Source organism: Crocodylus siamensis, chromosome 4, assembly GCF_052110815.1.
Source record: "Crocodylus siamensis isolate JL-2025a chromosome 4, ASM5211081v1, whole genome shotgun sequence".
In the NCBI taxonomy this organism is placed as follows: Eukaryota; Metazoa; Chordata; order Crocodylia; family Crocodylidae; genus Crocodylus; species Crocodylus siamensis.
In genome coordinates, this window is record NC_143398.1 from 35178082 (window position 1) to 35193802 (window position 15721).

Sequence of the window (15721 nt, forward strand, 5' to 3'; positions counted from 1 at the left end):
CATGAAAAAGTAGATAAAAACACCTGTAACACCTGATGCTTGTTGCTGGTAAAAGCAGTGTTGAAGTGGATGATTTGTTAATTTCCACAAACATGTAGAAAGGTGTAATGGGTAAACATAAATAGTTAATGCTCACCTGTCATCACTATTTAAAGTTAAATGGTCCAGTTTACAATGACTGTGCCAGCCTCGGTCTTGCTTGACTTCAGGAGAATGTGACTTGCAAGATTCATCTCTAGATTAGCAAATAAAAGTATGTTTCCTAGGATGTTTATTTAGGCTGAGTATAGCTTGAATTAACTTCTAGCATAAGTTTGAATTCAAACACAATAAACCCTTTTTCTGATTCTATTCCTAATGTTCTTTGGAGAAGTGAGGGGAATGAGGGGAAGAACTGAGTCCTAACAGCAAAGTGGCCTATATTGCAATAAAGTTTGAATTTCTTAAGGAACTCTGTGAATTAGTAAATGGCTTGGGATTTGGGGCATAGCTTTGCTTGAATTCACTGAATAAAAAGCTTGCTGGAAAAGTTTTTGTTCACAGCTATTTCTTTGCAAACAAAGAAAAGACTCATGAGGACTGCTCAGCTACTTTGCGACAATAGTTACTTACACTGTTTCTCTACAGCTGGAAATTTATGCACAAACGAGTCAAAGTGACAAGAGAGACCCATGGGAGGCTCTTTGCAATGGATTTTAATAGTATAGTTACAGCAAGTTTTGCATTTAAAATAACATAATACCAGAATGATTACTAAGCCAAGCATTTTTCATGAATACAGCACAGCAAATCCCTTTTAGATTGCATCATGGAAGTTAAAACTGGACAATTTATTGATCTGCAAACTTTGGTAAATACTGCGATCTTGCATACTTCATATTTCCTTGTTGACTTATTCCTGTTGCATGGAGAAAAATAGGAAAAGGCTACTTTGAAAAAGCACATGAAAAGGATAAATGAAGCAAAGTTTATACTGGTTCTTAAGCTATTTTGACGAATAGAAAAGAACATATGAAATATTTCAGTCAACCAGATGCAGTAAGTTTCCTGGATAAGAAAATAAGAAACTGTTCCTTCATCACCAAGGTAAATAATATTATTTAAAGGATTTTGTATGTCCCCAGGTATTTTAATACATGAACCTGAAAAAGTGTTGCTGAATATTCAGATGAATTTTGTTTGGGGGGGCTCTACCCCCTCATTTCATTTACATTTTACCAAAAATAAAGTAAGCTAAGCAGAGCAGCTCCCATGTAAAATTTCTCTAAATTATATTTCAATCTTCAACCCTCTCTAGGCAGCTGAAGCTATATTCAGCTTCTCCAAGGTAATAATGGCTATCATCAAAAGCATGAGGGACCAGTTATAATAATCAACGCTATTCCTTCAAATCAGCAAGCTACATTCAGTGGCCTCACTTCACACTACTAAGATCATTTCCTACAATGCATGCATACAACATAACAGTTGTCTCCAAGCACTGATTTATATAAATATAAATGTATGTACATATATTACTAAGTATAAGGGGGACTAGAATATTTATTGAAGTTATATTCACTTAAATATTTCATGTAATCTATCCATTTATGAATATCTAGTATCTCCTTTTGGAGATACCACATACAGAAGTTACTTTAAAGTGGGATTGTTGTACTCAGCTAGATTATATAAAATTGTCTTGTATTTATCTGCAGTAAGAATTTGACCCTTTATTTTGAATTCTGTTCCTTCAAAAGGAAAAAAAAACAGTACTCCATGAAGTTTTTGTAATCAGGATAAACTTATGATAAAAATAATATACCTGTTACCATTAGGCATTTTTCTTTTGCATGTTGGTGATATGTGAATGCGATTAAAATATGGCATAAATCCCACTAATTTCAGTTAGCTAATAGAAAAATACACTTTGCAGCATATCAGAGGAGTATTATTTTCAGATTAAAGTTAGATTGTTTTAGAGATGCCCAAGTGTTTTAATTCCAGTTAATCACTTTGCCTACACTCCTATTCACTGTTAAATCAACATATTATGTTGAATTTTTAATGACTAGATTTTGAATCCTGGTAACTATCCCAGGCAATGAATTTATCTGTAAACATTCCTTAATTAAGGGTGTGCCTAGATTTTACAAAAACCTATCAAATGTGTGCTCTGTACTGATCTCCTACAGTTTGGGGATAAGTCATCTGCTTATGTAATCAGTTATTAGACTGGATCTTTATTTTAGGATTAATTTTCTCAGAGCACTTGAAGGCAACTTTAACAGCGTGACTACATCCTTCATGACAGCAGTTTTAATAGAAAAAAAAGCACAACATTTCACTATATACAGTATCAAGCTATAATTTCATTTTTTCAGAGACCACACTGAACAATGATGCCTCCTGAAATATGCTTTTCTACATAGATATTTTGGATATAGTGTCAGAAGTATAAACTACATGACTCAATGAAACCTTTTGGTAGGCCATGGAAAGACAAGCAGTAAATAGTTGATAAAGAAGCTGGGTTGGGCTCCTGATTTTCTGTTGTTTATGCTGTGATAAAACAGCTTTGCTAACCACTTAGCAAGTAACAACGTCTGAGATAGGATTCATCAATTAATTGCCAATAAAAACTAAGGTGGAATTATTACCCTTTACAATCTTAAATGGCACTTACCCAGCTGTGTAAGTGGCAGTGCTAGCTCTTCTGCACAGCCTGCAATTCTATTACCTCCAATATGAACACAAAGGAGTATGTGCATATACTGTGCATGCACTGACTGATAAACTATGAATACTGGCCTAAGTCTCTGAAAAGTGAGGGTGGGCCCCTCTACACATCATCTCCAATAGCTGAGTGGTTAGGAGACTTGCAGAGGAACCTGGGTTTTAGCCCCCTCCTCATGGAAAAGCAGTTGGAAGTTACAGCTCTGTCCAACACCATCATCTGCTGAGCCTCATAGTTATTGGATAGGAAGTAGTGGAGAAGTCTTTGCCTTATTGGTAAGCCCATGGCCTGTATTTAGGGGCTATGCCTTTCTGGAGCATCTACCATCTCACTGAGCTACACCTTCTGCTATACTTTCTTCCTTCTGGTCCCACATCTCTTTCTCAAATTGACAACCCAAAATAAGCACTTAAGAGGAGTGAGTAATGCCTAAAACATTACATGGTTAAGAGCTCTGTGGTGGGAAAGCAGAGAGGGACAGAGGGATGGAACAAGAGGCAGGTAGAACCCAGGTTTTAGTTTTTGGGCAAGTGCCCTAACCACTCACTATTGGGGCTAAAGCATAAGAGGGCTCTCCTTCTCCCATCCCCCTCTGCTAGTCATGGGATTTTGTCAAGCTTATAATTCTGTAATTTACACCTGTATGCTGGGTATCCATATGGAGCTGCATACCAGCCCAGTCAGGCCGCAGCCTGCTGTGCACATTCAATGTATAAGCATACAATTAACACATCTACACTGCCTGGCTAATCAAACCACAAAACTATGTGCAAGTGCTAAAGTCCACTTATACAGCTAGTAAACCACTAATTAGGTGAACAAAGAGTAAAGTAATTCCACCTAAACAATTTAAAATCTGTCTTCATACAATTGACTCCCAATGTACATTGTCCAACAACTCAGTGTACCAAAACAAAATGTGCAGCATACCCAGGACTACAATAATAACCAATTAAAACAAATATAACAACACAAAACTCAGTGAAACTTTACCCTTTTTTTTTTTGCTTCATTTCGTGATTTGTCTCCCAAGATAACCAAATCATTAGATGCAGGGGTAGCAGTGGACATAGTCTTCATGGACTTTCGGAAGGCCTTTGACGCCGTCTCTCACCCTGTTCTCATTAAGAAACTGGGGGACTGTGGTGTTGACCCACAAAGTCAATTGGGTCACCAAGTGGCTGAAGGGCCGTACCCAGAGAGTAGTGGTGGATGGGTCATTTTTGACCCGGAAGGACGTGGGCAGTGGGGTTCCACAGGGCTTGGTCCTCGGGCCCGCACTGTTCAACATCTTCATAGGTGACTTGGAGGAGGGGGTAAAAAGCACCCTGTTCAAATTTGCTGATGACACTAAGATGTGGGGGGATATGGGCACACTAGAAGGGAGCAATAGGCTACAGTCAGACCTAGACAGGTTACAAGGGTGGACAGATGAGAACAGGATGGGATTCAACACCGACAAATGCAAAGTGATGCACCTGGGGAGGAACAACCGGCACCACACCTACAGGTTGGGGAACTCCCTTCTTGTCAGCACAGAGGCAGAAAAGGATCTTGGAGTCATCATTGACTCCGAGATGAACATGGGCCGGCAGTGTGGGGAAGCAGTCAGGAAGGAATACCTTGTCATGCATCCATAGATGCATCTCGAGCAGGTCCAAGGAGGGACCATCCCTCTATGTGGCACTGGTCAGGCCACAGCTGGAGTATTGTGTCCAGTTCTGTGCACCGCACTTCAAGAGGGATGTGGACAACATGGAGAGGGTCCAGAGGAGGGCCACTCGTATGATCAGGGGGGCAGCAGGGCAGGCCCTACGAGGAGAGGCTATGGGACCTGAACCTGTTCAGCCTCCAAAAGAGAAGGCTGAGGGGGGATCTCGTGGCCTGTTACAAACTAGTCAGGGGGGATCAGCAGGCACTGGGGAAGTCTCTGTTCCCCTGAGCACTGCCAGGAGTGACCAGGAATAACGGTCACAAGCTGGCAGAGGGTAGATTCAGGCTAGATATCAGGAGGTGCTACTTCACTGTCAGGATGGCTAGGGTCTGGAACCATCTTCCAAGAGAAGTGGTGCTGGCTCCTACCCTGGAGGTCTTTAAGAGGAGGTTAGATGAACACCTTGCTGGGGTTGTTTGACCCCAGTAATCTTTCCTGCCACAGCAGGGGGTCGGACTAGATGATCTGCTCAGGTCCCTTCTGGCCCTAGAAACTATGAAACTATGACTTTTTTCACTTAAAAAAAAGTAGTAGTCGTCTCAAGAGTTTGTTACTCTTTTTTTAGCTGTGGCTTTAAAGTGTCTGGGTATCATCTAAAAATGTATTTAAGCCAGCACTTCCAGAACTAAAGAACCTTAATATCATCTATATCTGCCTGGTGTCTCTAAAAAAAAAGGACAGGAATCAATGAATCTGAGGAGCTAAATAGACCTGACAGTCCCCTAAGCACCTAGGAGACCAGTAACATAGCCAAGTGGTCAAGGATGATGAGTAGAGAAATAAACTGCCAAGAAAACCTGAAGAGGTAGCACTAGCTCATCTCTGCTTTGTTTCCATTTGTTCTTTTTTTCTTTTTCCTGTTATTTTTCTGCCTTTGTTTCTGGATTATCTGTTCTAATTCTAGTGAATTGTGGTAAACCACATACTTTAGTTTTTCAACTCCAGTAAACATTTTAAGCCAGAATATTTTGATTAGACTATCTTAAAAGTCTATAATGAGCCAAATCCATAACTACAGATAATCAAGGACTGCTGCTGACTGGACAGCACATATTGCAGAGTTGCAACGAGCACAAAGAAATACTCAGAAACTTTTTGTCTTAGAAGCCAGTACATTCCCAGACCTTTCAGAGAACTGAAATCCCTCAGTGAGAAACCCTGCAGGGAGCATGCTGAGTAGGTCTTCTTATACCTGCAGGTAAGAAATTGTGTTCTCACTACTCTACTTACTGCACATTTGTAATAGCACATAGGGCCTGGGCATACTTCTGACCAAAAGCACAGATAGATTTGGGTTTGCTAAAGTGCTACCATACAAGCTCCATGAAAGCACTTGCATCAGGCAACGTTCTACCTGTACCTACATAGAGGCATTAGAGAGCATGTTATGAGAAATGAAGCCTTGCATCCTCCTCTTCCTCTTACAGTGCACTGGTGAAAAAAGCCAGAATTTAGCTCTGGGTGCTACGATGAGCCAGAAGGGAAAAAAAACTTCCACGTTGACTTCTGCAGGATTGCACATTTTAGCACTTAATCACAAAGGGGCAGATTCTACTTTAGAAAGATCAATCATACCAAAGAAAAGTGCTTTACCAAAACCTCATAATTTGTAGAAATGGCTGTTACAATGATAAGTTTGCATTAACAAATATTTCTGACAACTAGACCTCTGTAGGCATGGCCAAACAAAATGTAGAATGTTCTAAATACATTTTAAGCCCTAGGGGTCTAGGCATGCAGGCTATTTAAGACAGGTTTTACCTTCATACATTCCCATGGGATAATTTCCTACCCCAGATGCATATTTTGTGCAGTATCTTAAAGTTAACTAATTATTTAAAAAAATCTTTTTACAACATTGTCACTGGCATTGCAGTGCACAATATCCCCAAAGAACAGCCAGCTTACATGAATGGTTTGCTCTCTGTGGATAAAAAACTGCCCAGGGTAACATGTTACCCCAGGTGTGAATGTGTTTTTCCATATGGGGTAATAATTTTCCCCGAGCTCATGTTAATGCATTGGGGTAACTTGTTACCCCACTGCAATCTTTGTTTAAATTATAGGCCTAGACTTGTTTGGCCACTTCGGGTGCATGCATCTGAAAGGTCAGCATTCATTCACACCTCATTCATGTCCACTTCAGCTATCCATAACAACTAATGGATGGCCATCCTCCACTCTGTTTTTTACAGAAGATATGATAACCCCTTTTGCTAACCACTTTGCATTCTGCAAGGTCATCAAAACACTCTGCCCTTTGCCAAAGAAAACCAAACAAACAAAAAGAAACCAAAAAAACCCCCTTGTCACACCCAAATCCACCTCTGCTTTCTTTTCTCATGGCAAAACTCTGCCTCACCTGCCCTTTTCATAAGATACAAGCTAGTTTGCCCTGCCCTTGTTGGAAGTGAGGACAAGGAGCAAAGGGAGAGCAGAGAAGAAACAGAACAACATCCTACTGCAATACAGTATACACTATGAAGCCCCCTTCAATGGTAAGGGCTTGACACCTCCATGCCCATTTTATCTGCTCTCAATAAGCCCCTGCATGTGTGGTTTCCAAACAGCATCCACCCACATTTGACTTGCTTGCAAAGAGTGGATGCTGGTCCATGGCTTCTGTGCCCAGGAGGAGAGAGTGCCATAGGCAAGACAGAATTGCTTCTGTGACAGCCATGGGGCTCTTTAGCCTGGAAAAGCGCTGGCTCAGGGTGATCTGATGGCCTCCTATAAGTTTATCGGGGTGACCACCAATATCTGAAGGGAACGTTTGTTCACCAGAGCACCCCAAGGGATGACGAGGTTGAATGGTCATAAACTCCTGCAAGACCATTTCAGGCTGGACATAAGGAAGAATTTCTTTACTGTCTGAGCCCCAAGGTCTGGAACAGCCTGCCATCGGAGGTGGTTCAAGCACCTACATTGAACACCTTCAAGAGCAAATTGGATGCATATCTTGCTATGATCCTATGACCCCAGCTGACTTCCTGCCCTTTGGGTGGGGGGCTGGACTTGATGATCTTCCGAGGTCCCTTCCAGCCCTAATGTCTATGAAATCTATGAATAGGTGGACAGGTTTGTCTTTGATTGTTATTTATATGCATTCAGAAGTAATCAATTTATTTCTTTTTTTCTGCAGTCTAGGATAAAAAAGCAGTGCATATTCAGTGCTGAAGCCTGTCTGGCACAGGTAATCGGGGATGACAGCAACACATCCACTGATGAAATCTTATCCCAAGGCAGTAAAGATGCTGACTTTGTTCCAGACATGGGAGATTGTTCAGAGCAAGAAGACAATGTGTTTATGGAAGCTTCATCCAGCTCAGATGAGGAGGAGTTGGTGCCACAAGCAGAAGTAATGCCAACATTTCCAGTGGGAAAGGGAAGAGGACCAGCCCATGGCCACTGTGGAAAACTAAGGACTGCTACAGCAGAACATGGAGCAAAACCACTGCCACCACCCACAGAAAACATTGCAGATGATGACACCTTTAGACGAAGGAATAGCAGTGTGGGAAAAAAGTCCACAGCTAATACATCAGAGAACAGCCAAGGACATGGACCATCAAAGTGCTGGGCCAACAAGACAGAGTAATAAAGACAGTGGTGGAAACATTCCACCCATTTCTCTCACAAGATATCCTAACTGTTATCATAAGAGAAACAAACAGGGGGGCAGCAAGAAGATTCAGAGAGTAGAATGATAACCATCCTGAAAATAGAAAAAAAGAGTAGAAAAACCTGGATGAAACAGAGAAGAATTTGTAAAGCAGCTTAGGAAGCGATATATTCCAGGAATACACCTGATGGTTGATGAGCAGCTCATTGCGTTCAAGGGGTCGCTGTCCCTTCAGACATTATATGCCCAGCAAGCCTGCCAAATATGGCTTGAAAATTTGGTAGTGCTGTGATGCAGCAACATCATTCCCCCTGTCTGGAAACATCTACCTGGGCAAACAACGAGAAGCTCTACACCAAGATAATCTTGGTACCTAGGTCATTGAAAAACTGGTTCAATTCCTGGTACAAGATGGAAAGGCATACTGTGGGGTGACAGTTTCTTCACAAGTACTGACCTGGCAGAAAGATTGCTACAGCAGGACTTGACCTATGTGGGTACAATTCAGAAAAACAAGGCCAATATCCCAAACAAAATACAAGCAAATTGAAAAAGGGAAACTTTTTCATCCATTTTTGCTTTTGCTCACCCTAGTTTCTTATGTTCCAAAGAAGTCCAAGGTTGTGCTGTTACTGTCAAGCCTGCACCATGACCTGTCTGTGGGTGGAGAGCAAAGAAAGCCATAACTACAATAAAAACAAGGGTGGGGTGGATAACCTTGACCACTTCATCTGTCTGACCACCTGAGATGGAAAAATCAATAGGCTTATCATTTGGCTAGGACACAATGCAAACTGGAATCAAAGACCACATTTAAGAAGATGGCACCCCCTTTTTTTTTTTTTTTTTTTTTGCAGGAACTTGGAGAACAGTTGATTGACAGGAAAAAAAACGAAGAATGATGGATGCATGTAATCTAAGTCCGTCAAGTCTGGTATAACTGCCCTAAATTACAAATTGCCACAACGCACCCCAGTAAAACCTTGTGCAAGTATGAGTGAACATTATGCATTTTGTCCAAGGACAGACAACTGCAAAACCCAGAAAAATGCAAAGATTGTAAGCAATTTGCTTGTGTGCACCACAGTGCATCACTGCTATTTTGTTAGGAATTCAATATTTAGTTAAAACAATTAGGAAATGTTTTTGGAAGTAACTGTTAGTTTGAAAACATTGTGAACTGCAGACTTAGCAAATTGTTCATTTACATTTTGAAACTCTAAAAAAGGTTTAAATTTTGTTCATAGTTCTAGTTAAATATTTTGGGTTCAAATCATCATAAATACTCTTTCAAACAATCTATATGTTTAATAAATAGTTTTTTCTACATTTATACTGTTGTTACTGGTTCCATTTTGTGCATGCGGTGGGGTTACAAGTTACCTCATGAGACCAACAACGCTGAACTGTGGGGTTAACAAGTTACCCCATGAGAACAACAATAGTTACGGTTTCATGAGAATGGATGAGGGTTAAACTTCCTAGAACATTTTAAAACCACACTGGGAAAAATTAAGTGGTCTATTTTGAACTGGTTCTCTGTGAACCAGCTCAATGTCTTATGTACACAGAGCATTTTGTGCCTAGTGCCTAGTCAGTCCTTTAGGCATCAGAAACTGCATCACTCCTCCTCACCTGCCCCAAAACAGGTGTTTTCTTTTTTTTTTTTTTTTTATAGTAAGTACCAGGTATTCTAAAATTTCTAAATTTGATGACAATAAATAAAACTTCATATATTACCCATGTTGTGTATTCTTTTGTTAAGCATGCTGTGATGAGAGAGAGAAAGAGAAAGAGAAAAAGAGGAGAGAGAGAAAGGGAAAGAAAGGGAAAGAAAGAAAAGAGAAAGAGAAAAAGAGGAGAGAGAGGAAAGAGAGAGAAAGGGAAAGAAAGGGAAAGAAAGAAAAGAGAAAGAATGAAAAAACAGAAAAAATAAAAATATAGAAAAACAGAAAGAGGGAAGGAAAAAGAGTAGACAAAAGAAAAAGAGAAGTGAAAAGAAAAAAAGAAGAGAAGAGGTAAAGAGAGAAAAAGGAACAAAAAAGACAAGAGGGAAATAAGAAAAGAGAAGGGGAGAGAAAAATGAGAGAAAATAAGAGAATAAGATAAAAATGAGAGAAGAAAGAAAAGAGAAAAAAGGGGGGAAAGGGAGAGAAGAAAAACAGAAGAAAAAAGAAAGAGAAAAAGAGAGAGAAAAAAAGGAAAAAGAGAGCGGGGAAGGGAAAGAGGGGGAAGAAAGTAGGAGGATCCAGAGCCCGGCCCCTCCCTGCCCAGCAATGCAGGTGCATGGGCGAGCAGCACACGCATCAGGTCCACAAGGCAGCGGCAGCCACCACAGCTGCTGATTTCCCTTCCCTTCCCACTCCCTGCCCAATAATGCAGGCAGGTGCACAGGGACAGAGGCAGCACCAGAGCCCATACTGGGGGAGGCTTGCTGCATGGCATGGTGGCTGGGTGAAGGCCACTTGCTGTGGTCCCAGCCCCAGACCTGGCAAGCAGCATGGCATAGCCACCTGGACCCCTGCCAGCGGCTTTGCAGAAATCATGGAGGACACTTGTCCCCCATCCTCATGTCCCCCCACAAGTCATCCATGATACCTTGCCAAGTTCACAGTCAGCTCTGGTTGCTGTTTGGGTTCCATTTCTTCCCCCCACACTTGAGGTAGCTCCATAAAAGCTCCCAACACCACAGCAGGCACCAGGGGTGGGAGTAGGGAAACACACCCCTAGTTTTCCCCAAGGGTCACCTGGTGAACAATTGTTCACCAAGCCCTGTATGCCCATGATGTAGTGGTAAGCTGCTACTGAGTCCCCTCTCAGCCTTCTCTTTTTCAGGCTGAAAAGTCCCAGGTCCCTCAGCCTTTCCTCATGTGGCTTGCCATGCAAGTTTCTGATCATATGGGTGGCTCTTCTCTGGACTCTCTCGAGGTTTACCACATCCTTGTTGAAGTGCAGCACCCAGAACTGGATGCAATACTCCAGCTGTGGTCTCACCAATGCCAAGCAGAGTGGAAGAATCACTTCCCTAGTTTTGCTGGAGATTGATGCATGCCAGGGTAATATTTGCCCGATTGGCTACAGCATCACACTGCCGCCTCATGTTCATACTGTGGTCTATTATTACCCCCAGGTCCCTTTCATACTCAGTGCTGGTCAGTCTGGCACTGCCAAGCTTGTAGGTGTGTAGGAGTTTTTTTGTCCCCAAGTGGAGCACTTTACATTTCTCAACATTGAACTTCATTTGATTCCAACCTGCCCAACTTGCTAGCCTGTCTAGGTCTGCCTGTGTCCGCAGCCTATCTTCAAGCATGACCACGCTTCCCCATAACTTGGTGATATCGGTAAATTTGGCCAGTGATCTCTTCACCCCCACATCCAAATCATTTATAAAGAAAAGCACTGGACTAAGCACAGACCCCTGAGGGACACCACTGGCCACTTCCCACCAAGTGGACACAGGTCCATTCATTAGAACTCTCTGGATCCCACTGCAAGGAATGGCATCTTCCTCTTCCTTGGACGTCTGCGTCTCCCTCCCTCCCACCCACACTAACCTCCCCCTCAGGAAACTCTGGACACTGATTCCCAGAAAGCACAATGATCTGGGTACTCTTCTGCTACATTTTAGCAGCAGTGCAATCCCTAGAACAGTGGTTCCCAACCCTTGTTTTGCCATGACCAGCTGCTGGGAGCAGAGTGCAGCAGCAGCGGTGGCCAGGGCATGCAGTATGGCTCACCCTTTGTATGCTGTGTCACTGGCATTGCTCCTGTAGCTAGAGGCGTTTGCATTTTTCACTCAGAGAAGAGTGTTGATTGCAACTATTTTACTAGAAAACAATGAATAAAAGCATTAGCCTCAAGTGAAGGACACAGTGATAATACATATAAAGGATTGTTGCTTGTTACGGTTTTCTTGTTACGGTTTTCTTTTTCATTAAGGATCTTGATTGACAGTGTAAAATAATGGTTTTTAGGGATGGAGGATATTATTTGTCATTTGGATGTTCACAACTTTAATTATCAGATCCCTAGTGGTGGAATTTCTACAGCGCACATCACAAGATGTAATGCTGACTGGATTCCAGATTTTGTTTTTGAGCATTATGTTCCTTTTGTTTAATATCGCATTAAATGCTAACTTACTAGCAGGTGATCGTTGTTTCCAATGCCAAGTGCTCTTCGAGTTTTTGACATGACAAAACAAAATCTTAACAAAATCTTCCTAACTGAATCCAAAAACACCCTCATGAACTGAGATAGATCAGATGACACCATAACAGTGACATAATCCACCAACAATAACCTAATCAAGCACCTAAATGGGATCTTTCAGAAGAAACTATTCTTTTCACTAATGCAAACTAAGAAGCCTTCCCTGCTTATTCACAGTCTCTTTTTATATCACAGGCTCCTTTGCAATAAATCCAGGAATTTAAATATTTGTTTGCTTGGTATAATTTAAGATCAGCTCCAGTTCCCTGCCATATCCATTTCAAATTCTTTTTTAGAATATTTCTATTAAACCATTTGGGCATGGATATACTTGTAATAGAATCATATAAAGCACTGTCAGCAATGCAAACTAACTATGACCACATCCAGATTCTATTCTTACTGCTACATCATCTATAACCTGATGATGTACAGATTACAAAGTGATGTCAGTTAGAAGTACAGCCCTAGATGTGCAATGAAGGGAAATGCTATCCATTCTATAGAAGTATATTTGATTTGACTGAGACTAAACTGTAGAGACAAGGTGGTGGACTAAATGAGCTCATTGACAGTGTTCAGCATACTAGATGTATCACATGAGCCAAGTACTAGCAGATGGGAAAAAGCAAGTTTGGCTTTGCCCCCCTCAAAACTTCAAAAGCAGCAGCAACCACCAGCAGACAATGTAGATGAGAGAGGAGTAACATGGAAGACAGAGGAAGGGACAAATCCTCTCTCAGCCTCTTCTCTAGCACAGCAGGCTTGTGAAAGGGAGTGCAGAAGGAATCTGAAGGTAGAGTTAGGGAAAGATAAAAACCACTAGGAAGGAATCCCACGAGGGTAGAGGCAGCTGAAAAGCATGGGTTCTTCCATAAAGCCAAAAGAGAAGAAAAAGATGATTTCAAGAGAGGAAGCAAAGAAGGAGATTCCCAAGGAAAGGGACAGGAGAACAAGACAGGAGTAGACTGGAAAGAGACAAAGAAATAGAGGGGAACAGGTGAATGACAACTGGAGATAAAAGAATGCAGGAAAAACAGTGGATGAATGAGAAAGTAAGCACAGATCAAAGGAGGAGCAAATATAACAGGGGAGAGGCCACCCGGATGACAGCAAAGAATGGGTGAACCTATAAAGAAAGACAAATGATGGGAAAGTATTTGATGCTTCTTAGTGGAAGAGTGGGTGCTGTCTCTACATAATACCATAGCTGCCTTACTGCATATTTAATAATACCTGGCCGTAAAGTCAAGCAATAAAAGCCTATGCTGAAAAAGGACAGCACTGTAGCTGATCCTTTAACAGACTGAATAGCGAGCAAGAAACAAGACCCAGTGATCTCCCAGCAGGAAGACTGACCGAGTTTGTGGAGACAATTCTGCTCCTTTCCCATCTCCACAGAGGGAATAAAGAAAGAAACGATAGTAGCTAAAAAGTATGTGTATAACTCTCTAGACATATCATAGGCAATATCTGAGGCACTAAATGAACTGAAAATTCTCCTCTCCATAGAGATTTTTCTTATAACGATGCATTCCATGTGTAGACCATCTGTCAGCCAAAGTCCTTTCATCTTGAAGGAAATCTAAAAGGTAATAGTTACCCTACAGGCAATGGAAAGAGAGTGGACCTGTGCCATACCAATTATACTGTTTCTCAGAGGGATCCATTACAGGCACTTAACCTCCTTCAATTCAGCACCATAAAGGCAGTCTGTGTCAAAAACTGAAAGCTACTAGTTGAATTCTTACAGATCTTCACTCTGAAGGATTTGGAGAAGCAGATGTGTGAGCGATCCCTCCCATAATGATGAGAAAACCTCTTTGAAATGTTAAAATTCATGCTGCATGCTCCATGCTTATCTATTTGTATATCATTCATATGCAGCTAATGAGGAATAAAATATAGAGATAAACAGTTACAGTCATATTTTCTTTCCAAAAGCCCCTTTTTTCAAAAAAAGGAAATGAACATGAAAGGTATTAAAACACTCTTCTACTTTACCTTGGATATTTTTTCTGAGGTGCAATCATTAATAAGAATGACTATCTGCTGGTAATTAGCTCTTTATAGCTCCTCATACGTCTCTGTCTCTAAGCTTCTGGCAATGCACTAGGATTTTTTTACTAGCCTGGCCTTAGGGAATTATTTACTCTTCCTGTTCACGAGTAGGTAACAAGGCTGCCACTCAGTCCCTCCACAGGTATCTCTCTTGCCTGCAGTCTGCAAGAGATATGGTATTGGGATATCCAAGGAACTTTGCACAGCATAAGAGTCCCTGGAGACATTTGAATACAAATCCTATCTCCCAGATGTCTTTTCTACTGATTTATTTGGGTCTGACACAGATTTCCTACAGCAGACCCCATAAAATGTGTATGGCCTTTTAACAGGCCTTCACACAGTCCACTGATGGGACTGAAATGCAGTCTCACACATACGGAAGGAATAGCCCTTGAAATAATAAAAGATAGGCAATGTAGGGTGGCACTTAAGTAGACTATTGATTATAAAAGCTCATACCTCTGAACAAGTTCATCTGTAACGTTCATCCCTACCCTGATTTCCACCTGTCTTCAGCTTAACATGGCCATCCAGCCCTTTGAAACATCCAAAAACATAAGAGGAGTGAGTGACCTATTTTTTTTTGGGGGGGGGGGAGGGGAGAGAAGTAGCAGCAGCTACTTCTACCCACTTTGTCACTACTTTGTCACTACTGGGGAGTCTAGTACAGTGGTACATTTTTACTCTCAAATCATCCCCCCCCCATAACTTTTCTGAAGTCTGAGGTACCCCAGCAGAGAATCACTGAGCCATAATCTAAATTCAGAAAAGATATGGAGGATTGTCTTGAGGCTAAAAATTTTAATAACCACTGGTCTAGCTGGTGCCAGGTGAGGTGAGGGCAACAGGGGCAGGACATAACCCTGATGTGTCCTGGTCTTTCCACTATCTGTCCCTGGTCTGGACCCAAAATAACAAGGGTGTCCCCTATCATCAATGCTGCTCCTGAGGAGTGTCACATGCCAATGACTAACCCTGACCCTTCTTGTCAATCTTGGGAGCAAGGGAAAAACAGAGGGAACAAGTCAGGCTGCAAAGTTTGGTTCTGGCCTCATGTCCACCCACCTGCCTGCCAGCATAGAACATACTACTGGGAGTGTGGGAGCTGCTGGGGACAGAGAAAGGCAACAGTAGTGGCAGTTCCCAGAGGAGCCACCATAGGTGCTACTGAGATAGTTGGTACATGTGTAGAACAACCAGGTGGTAGAAGAAGAGCACTTACTTCCTCTCACATGGGCTAGGCAGTGTGGAACCCTTAATGGCATCTTGAATATCCCAGTTGAGAATCACTTGTCTGATACTTGTACTGCAGTAAGTGTAACTCTCTATACCCACTGCCTTTCTTGCACGTTAATGTAGTATTTAGGACATAGCTGTTGTTAGTGGGCTTCAT

At 41.8% G+C, this 15721-nt stretch overlaps 1 protein-coding gene across 1 annotated transcript; it reads left to right on the forward strand.

Annotated features, from left to right (window-relative positions):
• The first annotated feature begins 947 nt into the window (after window positions 1-947).
• Window positions 948-8169, forward strand: LOC149865623 (uncharacterized). The gene is made up of 2 exons (XM_090041112.1): window positions 948-1086; window positions 7573-8169. Exons 1-2 carry the CDS (start codon window positions 1012-1014, stop codon window positions 8026-8028), a joined length of 531 nt encoding a protein of 176 aa, XP_089897238.1. The 5' UTR covers window positions 948-1011; the 3' UTR covers window positions 8029-8169.
• The last annotated feature ends 7552 nt before the right edge of the window (window positions 8170-15721 follow it).